This window comes from Peromyscus californicus, unplaced genomic scaffold (assembly GCF_007827085.1).
Source record: "Peromyscus californicus insignis strain IS unplaced genomic scaffold, ASM782708v3 Scaffold_8__1_contigs__length_139910024, whole genome shotgun sequence".
Classification (NCBI taxonomy): domain Eukaryota; kingdom Metazoa; phylum Chordata; class Mammalia; order Rodentia; family Cricetidae; genus Peromyscus; species Peromyscus californicus.
This window is the reverse complement of record NW_026294606.1, coordinates 11,638,821-11,658,377: the sequence shown is the minus strand read 5'-3', so window position 1 is coordinate 11,658,377 and position 19,557 is coordinate 11,638,821. Positions and strand designations below refer to the sequence as shown.

The 19,557-nt window shown below is 49.8% G+C and overlaps 1 protein-coding gene across 1 annotated transcript in view; it reads right to left on the bottom strand.

The window, feature by feature from the left end:
- Window positions 1-13,173: 13,173 nt before the first annotated feature.
- Ror2 (receptor tyrosine kinase like orphan receptor 2) overlaps window positions 13,174-19,557 on the bottom strand; it is a 189,769-nt gene continuing 183,385 nt past the window's right edge. Inside the window, exons 8-9 of the mRNA XM_052729213.1 lie at window positions 17,054-17,256; window positions 13,174-15,560 (exon numbers count right to left, since the gene is read on the bottom strand). Of these exons, the coding sequence (XP_052585173.1) occupies window positions 14,115-15,560; window positions 17,054-17,256 (1,649 nt within the window). The 3' untranslated portion in view covers window positions 13,174-14,114. The remainder of the gene's footprint in view (window positions 15,561-17,053; window positions 17,257-19,557) is intronic.

The window sequence follows — 19,557 nt, the reverse complement described above, 5'->3', positions numbered from 1 at the left end:
GGGTTTCCCCCACTAGTCCCCTGGCCACAGAATCCTACGGAAATCAGAGTTTAACATCTCTCTATGATGGCCTCTATGTGAAATTCAATAGCTCAAAAAATTTTTTAAATAATTATTATGTATAAAGTATACGTATATATATTTATAAAGTATGCACGTGTCCCTGCAGGCCAGAAGAGGGCACCAGATCTCATTATAGGTAGTTCTAAGCCACCCTGTGGTTGCTGGGAATTGAACTCAGGACCTCTGGAAGATCAGTCAGTGCTCTTAACCTCTGAGCCATCTCTCCAGCCTCCTAACAGCTTGTTTGGAATATTGTTCACTTTCCATCTTGGACTGGGTCCAGTTTGTGTTAAGCTGCTTCCTGTTGCTGTGAGGAGTTCCTGGGATGAATCAGCTTGCAGGAGGAAAGGCTTATTTCAGCTCATGGTTTCTGAGGCTTCTGTCATGGTCGGCTTAGTCGCTTGTGGGGGCTATGGCGGGACTGACCAGCACATGGGGAGTGTGTGGTAGAATACAGCTGCTCACCACAAAGTAAGTGGGGCAGGGACAAAACTCCTTTAAAGGCATGGCCCCAGGAGCCTGCTGCCTCCCACTGTGGTGGGCCTCCCATGTTCTGACCACCTCTCCATAGTGCCTTTAAACTCCATCTCCATCTATGAGTTGACCTAGTCATGAGATAGAGCCTCAAGACTGAATCACCTTCCAGAGTGTACCTATGGACCCTGCTGCAAGGAGGGTACAAGCCTCCAGCACATGAGCCTTGGGGGACATTTTAGGTCAGAGTATAACGCCACTGCAATGGCTGGTTTTGGGGGGCGGCTCTTTAAGATGACAGACATAAGTAACAGAAGGCACACCTTCTTGGGGGACCTTCCCCACACACTCTCAGCTGTATGACCCTCCCGAACATGCACCACCCCACCTTCTTCCCTTAGGTCACAATACCCAAAGCAAGGTGCCAGAGCGCGGGCCACTGCTCTTTTGTTTGGTTTGCTCTTTTGGATGATAAAAGAGAGAGAAGCATTCGCAACAAAGGATTCCCACAGGGATTTCTGTTTTCTCAGTCCATTCAGGGCTTCATGTGGGCTCAGGGGCTGTCCTGGGAGGTGGAGGCGGCCTCTGCCTCTACACCATTGGCTGCTTTAGTCTGTCTTTTTTTTTTTTTTTTTTTTTTTTTTTGGTTTTTCGAGACAGGGTTTCTCTGTGTAGCTTTGCGCCTTTCCTGGAACTCACTTGGTAGTCCAGGCTGGCCTCGAACTCACAGAGATCCACCTGGCTCTGCCTCCCGAGTGCTGGGATTAAAGGCGTGCGCCACCACCGCCCGGCTTTTTTTTTTTTTTTTTAAACTTACTTCCTTAACCTTTTCGTGTAAACATTGTATGTTGCACTTTGCCCTCTTTATTCTCCGTTGCCTTTCCGGTAGTCCCCTCTGCTGACCTAGACAGTTTCACATGCAGCTCTCTCCCTGGCCCTGTCTTCCTGTTTCTTTAAAGAGTTTGGCTCTCCCTTTTCCTTCTCTTTGTGAGGATGTTGTAGGATTCAGGAGGCAAAGTCAGACCTGTACAGTTAGCCGGTACACAGCCGGTACACCACGCTCCATCCCGATGCGGCCCGGACCTTGTCTGTTGACCTTCACCCACCTAAATCAGGTTTGGGAATCGTGAATTAGCTTCTTGTAACCTTTCTGGCACTTCTCTTCACACTAAATGCAGGGATGGAGAATCTGCGGCGATGAAACCACACACCTGGGTCAAACCTGAGACGAGCTAAGGACGCTGGGCAAAGGTACAGCAGGACAGCGGGGAGGACTCTAGCGCCACCTGCTGTCCACACAAGTACTAGCAGGGGACTAGAGAAGCCCGAAACACCAACTTCTGGTTCCGCTGACCTGCAGAAAATACTCCTTTGAAGAGAATTTGTCCTCTTACTAAATACATGTAAATACGTGTATGTACACATGTAGGTCTTAGCAATAATATATATATATATATATAATTTACTATAAAATATAGGTGTTTATACGAACATATATATATATATATATATATATATATATATATATATATATATATATATATATATATGTATGTGTGTGTGTGTGGGTATGTGTTTAAATGTGTTTTGTGTAGAAATGGTCTGCCTCTCCTTCCTGCCCATAAACTCTAAATTCTTGAAGCATGGCTCCTCTGACTTACCCACTAAAGCTGTTTTAACTGCTAAGGGAAAGGCATTCACAGAATGCTCACCTCAGTGCCTGAGCACATTAGCGAGTCTGCCATCACTGTGAAAAGTACCCGGGGTGACTGACTCACCAGCAGAGCTGGACAAGGGCTCTTCTTCTGTTTCACCTGGACAAAAATGGTGCAAGGGCAGATCTTTAAACTCGGGTGTCTGGCTGCTTCCTTTCCCCAGGGCATGACTGCAGCAAGCAGCAACAGCAGGCGGGTGGGGACAGCAGTGAGAGGCACCCTGGGGCGCGACCGCACCTGTGCGGGTCTTGGGTACCAGGAACCTTAGCCCTTGGCAGAGGCCATCGTTACAGTTCATCCTGGGCACTGGATCCTTTCTGGAACTCTTCTGCAGACCAAGGCCTGCAGAGTCTCCTCACTGGCCCCACCCTCTCTCATCAGCGGCTGCCACTTCACACTCCTGCCCCGGGTGCAACGGTTACACCGTGTACAATCTACTACAGCCAGCCCAATAGCTGTACAGCAGGACCCCTCAGGAGAGACCAGAAGACTGGGGAGCCTATTAGAAGTCTGACCTGAGTCCTCAGATTTCTGGGGGCTCCTCGTAAGTTCCCTCGCAATTCTGCAAGCTGTTTCTTTTCTGAGAATGTCAGTCGTGGGAACTCATGAAAGTTGGATCAATGGCTGTGGAGCCTGCATGGGACTGGGCTGGGCCCTCTGCATGGCAAGACAGTTGTGTAGCTTGAGGGGCCCCCTGGCAGTGGGATTAGAACCTAGAACCCATCCCTGGTGCATGATTGGGCTTTTTGGAGCCCACTACCTATGATGGGATGCTTCTCAAAGCCTTGAGGCAGGGAGAGGGGCTTGGACTTACCTCTACGGGATGTGCCTCCTCATAGAAGGCCTTGCCTTCTCGGCGGGGTGGGGGTGGGGAGGGAGGATAGGGAGGGGGAGACTGAGGGGGCGGGAGGAGGGAAGAGGGGGATCTTTGATTGGTGTGTAAAATGAATGGAAAAATTTTCTTAATTAAAAAAAAAGAATGTCAGTCTTTTTTGTTGTTTTATTTCCTCTCTGTGGCCAGTGCTTCTCTCTTCCCTGTCCATCTGTCCCTGTTGCTTTCAGAGACCTTCATGATCTCTGCTACTTTCACCCTGGGGCTGCTTTTGTGCCTCTCACCTTATCTCTGTCACCCTCCATCAGTGGCCCTTCTCTCTTCAACTGTCTTTTCCCTTTCCTTTGTGAGCTGGCCTTCCAGGACGTACGATCCCATTTATCGTCTTGTGGATTGAACTCAGAAGTCATCCTACAGACCACACTTACCCCAGGCCCCTGGAATAATCGGCCACGGCCCAGTGTAGCTAGAGTTTTCCTGCCTGGCCCACAGTCAGGATAAATCTCTGCCACCCGCCAGTCCCACAGCCACTCAGACCCAACCAAGTAAACACAGAGACTTATATTGGTTACAAACTGTATGGCCGTGACAGGCTTCTTGCTAACTGTTCTTACAGCTTAAATTAATCCATTTCTATTAATCTATACCTTGCCACATGGCTCGTGGCTTACCGGCATCTTTACCTGCTGTTTGTCATCATGGCGGCTGGCAGTGTCTCTCTGATTCAGCCTTCCACTTCCCAGCTCTATTCTCCTCCTTGTCCCGCCTATACTTCCTGCCTGGCCACGGGCCAATCAGTGATTTATTTATTGACCAATCAGTGCAACACATTTGCCATACAGAACATCCCACAGCAGCCCAGTCTCAGCATCCCCGCCTCTACAGGGGCAGCATATGGGCGTCCAGCACTGGAGGGATGTGCAGGAGCAGGACGATGGGTACCATTAGGATCGCTCAGGTGGACAGGTGCATCCTCCTCCTGGGAGGGCGGTCCCCTAGGTGGATGGGATTGATCAAAGGCAGGGCTAGGGCTGATGTCTCAGGGGGAAAGTGTCTATTTCACAAGCACCAGGACTTGAGTTTGCATCCCTAGCACCCACATAAAAGCTTAAGACAGTGCATGCCTATAACCCCAGAACTTTGGGGTCAGGGAGAGAAACAGACATCTGGATTCCTCTGCTGGTTACTGGCTCAGCATGCACTAAGGTAGGTGGCAGAGGCTAGACCTGACAAAAAGTGCCAGTGCAGGAGGCTCGGGAGGGCATCTTCTTTGAGTGGGTCTGAGCAGGAGCTTTTAGACCAATTGCGGCCACTTGTTTAGCTAATCACAGCTGTTCGTTTTGAACTAATCAGCCAAAATATCTTGGGCTTTGGACCAATCACAGCCTTGCTGATGGTCACAGTAGTCCGTTGACCAGGGTGTGTGCTTCCCATTTGGGTCACCGGTATTCGTGATGACCTGGTACAAACTGATCCGACATCCCTGTCTCAAAAGAGAAAAAAAAAAACGAGGTGGAGAGCATTGGAAGAGGACCGAGTCAGCCTCTGTCTTTATTATTACTTTTCAAATTCAAAATATTCCTAATTAGGGGCACCCCCAAATTCCTCATTCTTGTTATGGTACTCACCAGGTTCAACATATCCCCAACTTTTATCACGTACATTTAGAACGTATTTATTATGAAGGAAATAAACCGGAAGCTGTGGTATCCCTTCCCCAGTAGCCACTTGGTAACTTCCCCCCGCCCCCCAGGGAAGGCAACTCCTAAGGGGCGGGGCCACTGGAGGGCTCATTCTTCTGCTGTGTGAACATGTTCCTGCATTTCACTTTTGTCTAAGTCATATCACGTTTCATGCGCCTCTGTAAATGGCTTTCTCTGTCAACATTAACAGCAGTGATATTAATTCATTTCAGGATTCTGAAATCCAGCTCATTCATTTTAATGGCTGCGGTATAGACACTGCAATAATATGAATGGACTGCAAATTATCCACCTGTTATCTGCTGAGGGTCTTGGGATTTTGCCAGTTATTCACTCATCATTCTTGAGCTCCATTTAGATGTCAAGTCACGGTCTGACATCTTGTCAAGTAGAAGCCCCGGCTGCAGTGAGGTGTGGACATAACGGCAGCCCGAGCAGACGAACAGACAGAGGTGACTTAACCTGAGTCGGGGTGCAATGTCTCCTCTCAGAATTCTGCGAAAGGTTTCGTACCTTAGTTCCTAAGCTCCTTCAGTGACAATCGGGTCTACTGGCCATTGGTCCCCAAGACCAGCCTTGTAGTGTGTGTCAAACACTGTTGTTAGGCCATGTTGTTTCTGTTCTCTCTTGTTTACGTCACCAGTGGCGGAGAGTTCCCTCCATCACAGTTCCTGAGGGAGGTTTGAATGAGAAATGTCCCCCATAGGCTCATGTCCTTGAACACTCAGTCCCAGTAGGTGGTGCTGCTTGGGAAAGTTATTGTGGTGGTCTGAATGAGACTGGCCCCCACAGACTCACAGGTTTAAATGCTTGGTCACTAGTTGGTGGAACTGTTTTGGAAAGATTAGGAGGAGGTGTGTCGCTGGGAGTGGGGTTTGAGATTTCAGAAGCCCACACTAGGCCCAGACTTGCTTTCTCTCTGCCTCCAAACTGTGGATCAGGATGTAAAGCTCTCAGCTACTTCTAGAGCACCAGGTCTGCCTGCCTGCCTGCTGCCATGCTTCCTGCCATGATGAACATGGACTAATCATCTGAAACCACAAGCTAGCCCCAATTAATGCTTTCTTTTAAGTTGTCTTTGTCATGTCTCTTCACAATAGAAAAGTAACTAGATTACTAGACAGTTATCAAACCCTTAAAGGTGGAGCCTCGCTAGAGGAAGCAGGTCACTGGCAGGCTTTGCGAGTGTATGATCTCACCCCACCTCCTGTTTATAGCTGGAAACGTGATCACTCAGCTTCTTGCTCCAGCTGCCCGCTGCCATGCCTCCCCCACCATTATGAACGACCATTGTAAACCCAAATACATTTCTTAAAAGTTTTTATACAGATGTATTTTTTAATGTGTGTGTGTGCACGTGTGCGTGTGCGTGTGCGTGTGTGTGTGTGTGTGTGTGTGTGTGTGTGTGTGTGTGTGTTTACCCTCTGAAGAGGTCATCTGATCCCTTGGAGCCGGAGTTACAGGTAGTTCTGTGGTTGTGAGCTGCCTGATGTGTGAGTTGGGAATTGAATTCAGGATCTCTGAAAGAGCAACAAGTGTTCCTAACCACTGAACCATCTCTCCAGTCCCCCTCAAGATTCTTTAAAGTAACTGGTTTTCACTCTGCATCCAGAAGGATGGTTACACATTTTAAAAGCTGACTGCAAATGCCAGTTAAAGATATATATAAAACCTGCTATGGAAAGTAGTTTGGAAGTATCCTATAAAGATCAATCATTTACATGTAACTCAGCAACTCCTCTGCTGCTAAAGCCCTTTATTCATCAACAAGCAGAACCCAGGGATTTAACCCACATTACTTCCATCTTCATTCAGAAAGTGACTTTGAAAGGAAGCAATCGTTTTTTGTTCTATTTCTGAAGCCTTTAATCTCCCTTTGGCCCAAGAAGTCAACTTCCTCTGCACAGCTCATCAGAAAACTCACTCCAATTCACACAATGAGCTGAAGTGGAATTTTAATATTAATACTCAATTTGTCATAATTTTATCTGTTGACAGACAGAAACTTACACCCATCCATGAACGTGTTCAAGTGTTCACAGCAGCATTAGTTTTAAAAATATGTTTATTTTTATGTGCAGGAGTGTTTTGCCTGCAAGCATGTCTGTGTACCATGTACAGTGCCTGCAGAGGTCAGAGAGGGAGTTTCATCCTCTGGAACCGGAGCTAAGGATGGTTGTGAGCTTCTGGAAACTGAACCTCGGTTCCAGTGGTCTTTACCATGGAGCCATCTCTCTGTCCACAAACTAGAAAAACACAATCACCTATGATGACTCTGCACAGAAAGGGTAGGGTGATGTCCACCAGAACACTTTGCAGCAATAAAAGGAACTTCTGATACCTGGGAAGAATGGAATTAAAAAAAAATGAAAGAATACAGAAGCAAAAATATCGCTTACCCTGGAATTCTACTGACAGGAAATGTTCAGCAGACAATCCCGAAGACTGGAGGCGAGCAGACAGAAATGTTCTAAAGTGAGATGGTGGTGAAGGCCATGCCCTTTGCACATTTACTAAAAATTAATGAGTTGTGCATTAGTAATGGGTGAGCTTTAAGAAGTAAACTTCAGCACAGTAAATCTGTTAAAAATGAACAGTTAGTGATGGCTCCATCCACGGAGGATGATGAGTCCTGGACACAAGAAGATCCTACTCTGGGACCCAGAGACACTTCTTATTAAATGATGCTACAAGCATCCCTTGGTTAAAAAAATGTATTCCTATTAGGACCCGAGACTTCCCCATGAGGCAGAGTACCTGGTTTCTCCCACCCTGTAAAGTCAGGTGCTGGCCAATCCAGAGCCCAGGATAAGTCCTCCTCTGCATTATTTGTGGAAAGAGTCTGGTCCAGCTCTGGATAGGAGCCAGCAGCTAGGTAGCAAAGGGCAAGATGGTAGTAGATAGTCCAGGCAAACCATATGTCAGTCTCTTGGCTTCTGTGGCATAATTTGAGTTAGTTTATATCTCTGAAATGAATGATGGATTTTTTTCTAACAAAATCCTCAGGCTTTGCATTCCTGGTAGATTAGGCTGGCTTTCCTCCAAAAAGGCAGCTCTGGTGCGGTTTTACAGTAAAGACCCCACCATGCTAAGAGGGGGATAATTCTTAAAACTCAGTAGGGTCAGGAATGGTGCTCCACACAATCAATCCCAGCGTTTGAGAAGAGGAGGTAGGAGGATTAAGAGTTCTACAGGCCACTGGCATAGTAATAAGGCACATAGAACAGGTCTCAAGACACATACCAACCAAGCCTAGGAAAGAAAACCTACATTGAACACTGAAATGTTCATGGCCGTAGAGATGAAGCAGCAGGAATGGAAGGGATGCCACTGGCTACTGCCAGTGGTGTACGTAACCTGCCAGTGAGGGGAGAAGCTAGGACTATTGGGTACGGAGAGGGCACACGTGGGCAGTGGGACGTGCGTGGGCAGTCAGAGCCTGTGGGGAAGCGGACAGCTGTCCCTGTTCTGCACTCTCTCTATGTGGGCGTCCTTTCCTATCCAGATGCTGTCTGTCCTTCCATCTAGACCTACAAGGCATCATACATGAAGCTGACCCCGACATACCTCAACTGAACTGAATAGTCACAGGGAATAGGCAGGCTTGGGTCATCCTAGGGAAGGGGTAAGTAAATAGTTGATATATTCTTATATTTATTTTTTTGTGGCAACTTTCCCCACAAATTATTTTCTGCCCGCTCCCCCCACACTGAGCAGTGAGTCTTGCCATGGCCAGGAGCTCTGAGCCCCTTAGGGGTCTGGGACTGAGGTGAGGTGAGGCAGGTATAGGTCCTCCACAGTAACACTGATTATGACAGTCACAGAGGGAAGCCACCCAAGTGAGCAACTTGCTGTTGCCTTCCGAGGTTTTAAAGAAATGATCATTTTTTCCTGGTCCCTCTCTGGATTCTCCCAGATGCTCCTAGAGCCTTGCAATCCCCAAAGGCTGATTTTAAACTTGTTTACTTTGGGGGGGCAGGGGTAAAATTTCTCACTAAAACCCAGTCCATGGGAGAGTGCTAGAAGAGAGGCAGCATGCTTATTTGTCCTGACTTCCTTCACTGTGACATGTACTCAGGTTGAGGGTACAGGCATCTCCAGGCCCCTTCACGCATTCGTGCTGGGGGGCGGGGACCTCTGCCTACAGGCTGGGCCCCATCCCCAGCTGGGGGAATAAGTGCTCTCCACGCTCACACGTCATTGGGTTGCCTGGCCCACTGACAGTTTCCACTTTTCTCAAGTGAGGGCAATCCCAGGACTGTTCCCACAGCCTCACCGGTCTGCAGGGGGCAGGCCCACGTTCTCCACAGCAACAGTTTATGAAACTGCCACAGAGGGAAATCATCCAAGTGGGCAATGGGTTAAACCAACCAAGAGTCACCTCAACCCCAGACCCCTAAGGGACTCTGAGCTCCTGGCCATGGGTAAGACTCACTGCTCAGTGGGAAGAAAAAGGCAGAAAAGAATTTATGGGAAAAGTTACCACACAAAAAAAGAAATAAATATAAGAATATATTAACTATTTACTTACTTACGCCTAAAGAAACCCTGGGAAGACCCCTACATAACAGTGGCATGATATGAAGAGGTGTGGAGGGAAGTCTGAGAGTGAAACTCAATGCTCCATCACATCCCTGGATGCCAGAAGCACATCTGTGACTCAGTGACCGAGGAAGTCAAGTTCAGCTAAAGAAATCCAGTGGCACTCAGTCGCTGCTGGCCTGAATGTTGACGTCCGGCAATGAGGTTTGGGTCGTTTGTAGGCGGTGTCAGATAATGCTGAACGTAGATTTTTCTCCCCGAGCCGATCATTGCTATTTCCCTTCCAGTGTCCCGTCCAGGGGACTCATCCACTAACTTCAGACACTCAAGTCTCAGCCACTGTGGGGAATGATGGGAGGAAGTGGGTGGAGTAGAGGTGGCCTTAGGAAGCACACAGGGTCTAGCTGTGGCTGGAAGCACAGACACATCCATGGAGGTCACTGGCACCCATCTACACCCACCCCACAGACACATCCATGGAGGTCACTGGCCTTGACGGCATCCCCTCCCCCGTTTAAAAACTCACCTGATTACTTTGTTTGTTGAGATAGTGGTCTCTTTACTTTGCCCAGGCTAATCTCAAATGCCAGGGCTTCAGATAATCCTTTCGCCTTAGTCCCCTTGTGATTCATTGTATCAGCTTCAAAAGGACTTTAAATGTTGAACACACACTTACAAGGACTGATACTTTTCATAAGGTCTGTTTGAAACACAGTTGTAAACCTACAAAGGGTCGCCAAACGCTACCAACAGTGTTTGGCGAGCTATTTCCAAAGTGAGGCAGAGGCAGCAGCGTCTCATAGAGCGAGATAGCCACAGGTAGTAACACTGCCGCGTACTGTAGTCACATGCCTTAAATCAGTACGGAAAAATGTATCCAGTGCTTGGACAGACTGCTTCAATAATGGTGGTTTATTCAGAAATATAAGGTGTGTAAAAAGTCCACATGGCTCTGTAAGGCTCATTTGGAATTCAATTCTGTGCCGGCTTCTCTGTAGCTGTGAGAGCATCACTCTCGTGGGTACAAACACAAACCAGTTACCCACCGGTGGCATTCTCCTGAACTGAGTGATCAAGCTCTACAGTCCATGTTCTAGAACATTCCAACTAAGCCACTGTTGCTCAACCACAGGAACTTCAAAGGTTGGTAGCCCTCTTCAAGTTTCACCCTGGGCTTATGATTAGAATGAGGGGGAAATGAACATTTTATATTTAACCTTCGTGAAATCCCCAAATACATCTCCCCCACTGTGACAGAAATACCTCCCAACGTTTCTGCAGAACTTCTGCTTCCATATCCCCAAGGCACCGGCAGTGGAGACCGTTAGTACCTGGTGGCCAGTCACGGTCGGCTGAAGTGGCTTCCCTGCTTAGGAAGAAGCGCAAAAAGCCATTTCCCAATTTCACCCTTGGGTGTCCCCAGAACAGTTAAACCACCAGGTGTACAAGTTAGAGATGAGGCTAAGTTCCTCTTTCAGGAGCTGTCACATCCTCCTGAAGGCAACTTCAGCCCCTTCAATACCCATTCCAGACATCCTGACCACACTGGCTGAGAGGGGCCCTGGAGCTGGCGCCTCATCACAGCCCAGTCACATTCCTTCTTTCCCCCAGGGAAGCATCCACACTGCCATCGGGACACACATTACAGCTCACTGTGTCTGGGTGGATTTAAGAAGAACTGTACTGGGAAAGCAGAGTGAGAGGAAACGGGTGGGGGGCAGGACGTGGCTATCCCAGCAAGGGCATCCTAGCCCCTGCTGCCTCCCCATGCCCATCTCCCATGGGCAGGCCACCAAAGAACTCTCCAGACGCCTCTGAAGCACAGCGTAAGACCCTTGTCCTAGAGATGACCACTCTACACTTGGACAAACGGAAATGCTTGACATGGAACACCAGGAGAGTCTGAACTGGAAGGGCTTGCTGACCCCAGCCTCCCACCACAAGACCACACACCTCTGGCCTACTTCTCCACCCGTCCACACATCATAAAAACAAAGCAAAACAAAACCCCTCTGGTCTTCCATTTTTGAAGGCTCCTGTGTCACATCCCACTTCCATCAGGTGACTCCAAGGCTCTTTGTGCAATTCTGGCTTTTGTTATGACTGCCTCAGCCATGGCCTCTGCACCAGCTATCCCCTGCTTAGTCAGGAGACTGGAGAGTTGGGAAGACAGGAGGGGCTGGGCAGGTCAGTTCTATGACCTAGCACAAGGGACGTCTACCTCTCAGGCAGGAAACGTGCTACTAAAAGGTGGTTTCTGCCTGGACAGCTGTTCCCCCCAAAGTGGTTACACAGTCCCAGGGAACCCATAGGGCTCACAGTGTGCATTAATTCAAGTTTGAGTTTGTGCAGTGGAGGAAACTGGGGAGTTATGGGCCCTGGAAATGCATCGTAAGAGGCCAGTGGTTCTCTGGCTCAGGGGGTCTTAGGGTGCAATTGAGCAGCATCCCTAACCCTTGTTGAACTACATTCTGGGCCAGCAGCACCTAGTCAGATTGGGTACATGGAAACCAAAGATGGCGTTGCCACAGAAACTCTCTGAAGGGAATGGGATGTGGGTAAGGGACCCGGAGCAAAGGCACAACTCGTCCCCAGCAGGGCCACACTCGGGTGGACAGGGCACACTTCCAGGCCCCTTGCCTCGGGCACTGGGGCTGTTTGGTGTCTGTCCCCAGGCTTCAGCCCAGGCGGTCACCATGTCTCAGTGACCTGATACCAAGTGCTCCATGGCCTTGGCCCAGGCAGCCACACTGGAAATGGAGCAGGGGTGCAGGCAGGCAGCCCTGGGCAGTGAAGAAGCCTTACTCCCTCTTACTCCTCCTGGGCCTCAACCTTCCCTAGAGCCCTGGAAAGTCATGCTCCAGGTTCCAGAACTTTCAGAGGTGTCTGATGGAAACCCAAGGCCATCTTCACATCACCGGCAATGGATCTGCACTTGAGGCTGTAACAGAAAAGCCGACCTGAGCTCAGAACACTGACTCCTAGAGGTCAGGGTTTGGGTGGCCAAGAGGAGAACGCATTTGATCAGTGAATATTCTATACACGTATACATGGGCTCACACTCCACGATGAACCCAGTAAGTCTGTACAACTGACGTGCCAATTCAAGACAGAGGAAGTGGATATAATGGTAGAGACCTGGCTCAGCATGTGTGAAGTGCAAGAGGGAAGGAGGGAGGAGGGATGGATGGAGGGAAGGATTAAAAAAAAGGAGTGGGAGCTGGCAAGACGGCTCAGCAGGCTAAGGTACTTGCCACCAAGCCTGAGGACCTGAGTTCAATCCCTGGGGCCTGAATTGTAGGAAATCACTGAACTCCACACACACACACACACACACACACACACACACACACACACACACACACGTACACATCACACACACATACACTCTGTACACACACACACACATACACACACATCTGTACACACACACACACACACCTGTACACACACATATATACACACACAGTAATACAAATTGGAGAAAAAAACAGTGAGAATCCATCTCTGTCATTTCCCCATCCCCTCGCTTCATTGTCATGGAGCCACTGGTCCTAGCAAAACTGTAAATCCACGGAAAGGCTCAGCCCAAACTCTACCCGAGTGCCCCCTCATCCAGCAGGTGCCTGCTGCAACCCAGTGTCCTTCCAAACCGCAGAAGTGACGAACATTCCTTTATTGGGGACACCAGACATGAGGCCTACCTGTGGAACTGACAGCATATGCCAGGCAGCTGGCCCACGGCCCACGTAGAACAGGAACTCTGGAAGGAAAGGACCTCGCTGACATGTGGCGAATGAAGCCACGCACAACCCTAATATGATGACATCCCAGAGACAATACGCACAGTTAAATTACTCAGTCATTATTTAGGATCAAAACACTTCCATGAAAACTGCACACAGAAAACCATATAAATTACATTTAAGGTCTGCACATGATTCTTTAAAAAAACAAAAAACATTTAACAATACTGTTTTCTGTACAATGTTGCTTCCTTTTGAACATTCTAAATCCAGGAAACATTTTCCTTTAAATTCCAGAAAAGTAGGCAAAGTACACACGCAGTATAATTAAAACCCTTCACAAAAATACAAAATCCTGCCGGTTTCTGTAAAGGCACATTTTTCTTGAATACAAGGCACTCCTGGTTGGTTTTCAGAAGCTTCTCTACCCCTGGACCCCAGCAGGTGGCAGCATCCTGCTTCTGCAGGCCTTCGGCTGATAAAAAGAACATGATCGGCAGTGGGCGGGGTGCGGTGGGGCGGGGGTGGAGGTGGGGGGGCGTGGGGAGCGCTCCCTCCACCCTCAGCCAGCAGGAGGCTCACTGGGTATCTCAGTTCCAAGGTGCCTCTCTGCTGCCCTTTGCAGCCCTGTTCTCCCCGGCTCCTGAATCCTCAGCCCAAAGAACAGGGGAGTGAGGACACAGCCCATGTGTTTGCACAACATCTCCTCCTCACTACCTATCTACCATCAGGATAAAGATGGTGGGGTCTCCCTGTCCTGTTTCTGAGGGGGTCACACTGCCGGGACCCCTGTCCATGTTACACTGCTGTCTGAAACGCCCTCCAGCCAAGCCAGAGCTGCAGGGGCAGTTTTAAGGGCACAGAGTGCAGGAGATAGTATAAGATTTCTCACAGTCTCAGGTGGGCAGGCTCAAACCAGCCTGCCAATCCCTGGGCTCCAGTGATAGGCCACTGTTCGTGACTTCTCAGAGCCATTCCGAGGTCCTCATTTGGTCACATCAGTGACTTTTATCCTGGTGCTCCAGGCCCTGAATACTCCTTAGGCTTCAAGCTGGACATGGGCTTCATTCACCTGGAGAGTGTCACTGTCTCCCAGCAGCTCAGTCTCTGGGACAGAGCCCTCCTCCTCCTCTACCGCTTCCTGCACAGGACTTTGGGCCACGTCTTCGGGGATGTTTTGTGTGTCCTCAGTGCCCTCTGCGAGCAGGGCTGCCCTGTCCGCCACAGATGTGTTGGAGGGTGCCGTGGTGACATAGCCTGTGCTGGTGGAGCCACTGCCACTGTGGTGTGAGCTTGGCTTGGGGACCATCTGGGGGGGCACCTGCTGTGGGGCCATCTGCATGGGGATTTGGACTGGGTAGAAGTTGGGCAGGTAGGCCCCATAGGCTGGCACTGGCTGGTAGCCATTGACTGGGATATACAGCTGTGCTGGGGGCACCAAGGGTCTGATCTGACCCTTCATGGGAATGAACTGAGGCTGTGGGAAGGGCTGGGCCTTCTGCTTGGGTGCCATGTAGCGGGCATTGCTCACATTGCTCACGGGGCTGGTGCTCAGAGAGCTGGTCTGTGTGGTGTTGCTGGCTCCCGAGGTCTGTGCTGAGCTATTGTAGTTGGACAGGTTGCCCCAGGCCCGGAGCCGGCTGTGGATGTCCTTAAAGCGGGGCCTCCTGCTGGGAAACTCATTCCAGCATTCAATCATGAGCGCATAGACCCAGGCGGGGCAGTCATCTGGGCAGGGCAGTACCTGCCGGCTACGGATCATCTCCACCACGTCCTGGTTGGAGTACCCACAGTAGGGCTGCAGGCCGTAGCTGAAGACCTCCCAGAGGACCACACCATAGGACCAGATGTCAGAGTCGATGGAGAACTTGCCGTACATGATGGCCTCAGGTGACATCCAGCGGATGGGCAGCAGTGAATTGCCCATGAGTTTGTAATAATCTGCAGAGTACACCTCACGGAAGAGGCCCAAGTCTGAGATCCTCACGTTCAGCTTGTCATACACTAGCACATTGCGTGTGGCTAGGTCTTTGTGGACCACATGGTGGCTGGACAGAAACTCCATCCCCGCAGCGATCTGTGCCACCACATGCACGAAGTCAGGGGGCTCCAGGGCCGACTTCACTGTGCGGTCATCATCGGTGCTGCCCACGTCGGAGTGCGGTGAGCGCATGACCAGGAACTCATGGAGGTCGCCGTGTGAGCAGTAACTGAAGATCATGCTCAGGGGCTGGTCCTTGGTCACCACACCTAGAAGGCAGACGATGTTGGGGTGCTGCAGCCGTGCCCGCAGCATGGCCTCTTGCCGGAACTCCTCCCGCAGGGGACCCTCTGCTTTGTCCTTCAGTGTCTTGATGGCCACTGCTTGGGTTGGTTCTCCTGGGGCGGGCCCGAACAGGTGGCCTTTGTAGACTTTCCCAAACCGGTCCTCACCAAGCTCCTCCATGAACCTCACTGTGGACAAGCTGATCTCTTTGAGTTTGGCCTGCAAGAAGGAAAGTCAAACATACATGTCAGTGCAGTACGCCAAAGCAGAGTGTCTGGGATCGGCACTGCTGGCATGGCCTTGTTGGTCCTGTCTGCCCCAGAGTCTTTCTTATTGCCCGAGTTACAGCTCCGATGCCAGGAGGCCGCCTCCATCTGACACCCTCCAGAGTCTTAACCCAGCTGCATGTTAGGTCTCTCCAAATGTGGGCATGGCTCCCTGTCCCCACCAACACCTTATGCACATGCGGGGATACATCTATTCACACTCACAGCTGAGCCTGGAGCCCAGTTTTTCAGAGTCACCCAAGGATCTTACAGAGGTGTTCGTCACACCTCTCCCAACATGTCCACATCACAGCAAGATGCTCTGCTTTTCCTATAGGCCTACAGTGCCTGACCTTAACTTCCTGCCTATTGGAATTTGTTCAGTTCAGAGCCTAGCACCATGTTCTACAGAGCCTGCCTCCATGTCAGTCTCAGGGTTTCCTATGCACTAGATGATATTCTTTGGGTGGAAGTGACACCCTGCCTCTCTCTGCCCTGCCTACTCCTTCTGGGTGAACTATCTGCAGACTTTAAGCCTTGTGTAGCTGCCTTGCAGCTGAGGGCCTGTGTCTTCCTCAAATGCCAACCCCAAGCCATGGCAAGCATCCAGGAATTCTTGACTGAAGGGCTGAATGAGCCGGCTCTGTTCCTGGCACTCCAAAAACCCCTCAAAGTCACCTGAGTGGGAATACTTCTCTCCAAGCCAGTCATGAGCTAAGTATGCATACACGAGGCCTGGAGAGGTCATCACCTACCGTATTTCAGTATCTCCACTCACTCCGGGCATCTAGAACACCCAGAGTGGGCCAGCCATTCAGGGGTGCCATCCCTCCTGACTAAAGGGCTGGCAACCTCTCCCTGAAAAACGAAACAACAGAAAAAGGTACCCACTCTCAAAAATGCCATGGGAATCCTGAAATAGTGAAGTCTGAGTTCTCCTTTTCAGTGTAATCCTGAGGACAAGACGGAGGCAGCAGCTCTCTGGGCCAGGGAGGTCCTGGGGCAGGTGGAGGGGTAGGGCCACAGTCTCAGGTGCTGGATTCTATGGACATGCACGTTCCCACCTACTTTAGAGAAGCAGCTGCAGAAGCTATACCCCCTTTTCAACTCTAGGCCCCCACCCCCATCCCTTCCACCACCAGGTAAAGTGTTCAAGTATGGCTGGGTGTTTCTGGGTTCTGCTCTTACATTTTTACCTAGGGCTCCTCAGCTCAATGTGTGGAGGAAATTCAGAGCCTAGCACCACAGGTACCCCCATCCCCGAGTTCAGACTAGAGCACACTGGAAGGCCTGTGTATGCTGGCCAGCTTGATACCCCATGCTTGTTCTGGGCCCTATGGGAGCTGCCTTCCAGGATCCTCCAGGAGGTCTTATTTATGCTGACTGATACTCCATCCCGAGCCCAGCTGGGAAAGAGCTGCCTCGCTAGGGTATTAGCTGGAGGACCTGTTTGTGCTGGCTGATGAGAGGCATCTCCATGTCCTGGCTGGGCGAGGCCATCAGCTGCCGGCGCTGTGGGGCGGAGGCCGAAGTCTTCTGTTTGTTACGGCACATGCAGACGAGGAAGAAAAGGCAAGCGATGACCAGAGGGATGGCAATGCTGGGGACCAGGATGTACAGAATCCCCATCTTGCTGCCGTCTCGGGGACCTGGGAACCACAATGGGGATTCCATCAGTTTTCACAAGACACCCCCTTTTCAGCTATAAGATCCCCACCCCGTCCCTCCCACCACCAGGTAAAGTATTTAAGTATGGCTGGCTGTTCCCATGTTCTGCTCTCTTTCGTTTTTACCCAGGGCTCCACAGCTCATTATCCTTGATGACCTTTCCCCCATTTAACATCTTAATATAATTTAACAGTTCAGTGTAACGATGACTCCTTTCAGGATAACAATTCGAGACGCAGTCACTATAAAGAGGATGAGGAAAAAGAGCGGAAAGGTGTTTCAGGAGCTTGTCCTCATCACAACAGGCAACAGAATTCCGGACAGACCATTTGGACCAACAAACAAGGACCTTCTGATTTTCCCTTCACCTTTCTCAAGGAAAGGTTTTGTCTCCCTATAAAGGACTTACATGAAGGTGCAGAGGGGCCCACGAAGAGACAGACTGAAGGACACTAGCAAGAAGGGTTGGGGGGACTGACAGGCACCGGGCGGGACATGGCAGAGGGCTGGCTGTCCCCGGATGGCTTTAACTAAAGCCGTTGAATTTCAAGAGTAGTTAGTGCGATTTGAGAAATTCAGGCTGACACCACACACACACACACACACACACACACACACACACACACACACACACACAAAGGTGTGAGGCAGACTCTCCAGAGGGCCTAGGGAACCATGGCGTTTCTCCACCCTCTTGAGTCCTGTAAATAATGAAATCCGACTTGGGTGCTCTTTAGCCAGGAAGCAATGAGCTCCTGTGTGGAAGCAAACAAGCCCTTTCTAGTGATTTTGGTTATCTGAAAGAGACCACTCAGTCCACGATGCATGCTCTGGAGCTACCTTGGGGGAGAAACAAAAATCACCGTGTCCCAAATCCAGTCTTGTCACCCGGCCTTCTGAAACAACTAACATACAATAAGACAAAATCACAGTCAACACCCTTCTCTTTACTTCTGCAGCAACTTCCTCAGAAAGGATTCCAGAACATTCCAGAAGTCGGGGGAGGCGGGGGCAGAGAAATCAGACTCCAATTCTGTTTTTATTTTTAGTGTGGGTGTGATGGCTCGTATTACAAACTGGAAACCTAGGCAGCAAACCTCCAGGCACGCCTGTGAGAGAATGTCCAGATTAAGGGACTGTCTTGATTAAGATCATTGATGTGGGAAGACCATTCCCTGGGCCGGCAATCCTGGACTGAATACAATGGAGAGGCGAGCCGAGCCCTAGCATGCACTCCCGATCCTTCCCTGCTCCTGCTGCATATGATGCGCCCGGCGGCTTCAGGGTCCTGCTGGCCGACTTCCCTGCAATGGTCCACTGACATGGGATCAGAAGCCAGATAAACCCACTCTACCCTAAGTTGCTTTTGCTAAGAGTATTTTATCACAGCAACATGAAACACAACTAAAGGCAATGGGGAAGCTTCCAGACCCCTTGCCCCAAAAGCAGAACGTGCATCCTGCCCACACAGTTATGGGCTCATTTGTTTTATCGTCATCATTTAAAAACCACCAACTCAACACACACTCACCGGGGGAAGAAAAGACAGTATTAGAAAAAGGAGGAGGTCATTTTTTATAGAGCTGCTTGTCACCAAAGGCTGCCTCGACGCTGACGGATTTGTGTTCAACCTTCTATGCATAACTTCAGTTGAAGCATACAAAGTAACTTACACTTAACTATTCTGGCATATAGGAACTGCGTTTTCCTAAGGGGAGCTGGGAAATTATTTTAAGTAGAATCATGTTGTCTATATTCCCTGCTGGCTTTGGAGCAGAGTAAGATATTTTGGTCTCTTCCTGTCAGAACTGACAGATCTGGGCTCCTTTAGATGCTTCTCATTCCCCACACAGCCATCCTGACCACCCTGGGACCTCCTATGATACACAACCAGGTGCTTTGGTACCTGCTCTCACTAGCAATTCTTCAAGAGGTCCCTTGCATTTCTGCCCCATGAGTGTGGACCTTTCTGTAACCCATGATTCCAGGTTCAATAACCTATGTATTTTTCTTTTAGTTTTTTTTAATTGCAAAATACTAGGTGTGTATCAAAATTCGCCCTATCTGAATATCCCCCACGGATATGAGGAAATCATTGGCAAAAGCCTGACATACATCTTTCTAAAATTCCACCCAGGACAACTGGATAGCTGAGACCCAGCACACTCATGTCCTACTAGTCAGCATTTTCTCCAGCGGGCTTTGTGGACCCATTTCTCAGAAGAAAGTCTTTCCAGAGTCAAAACATTCCCTCAGAACTAAACTGCACTTGGATGTAATGT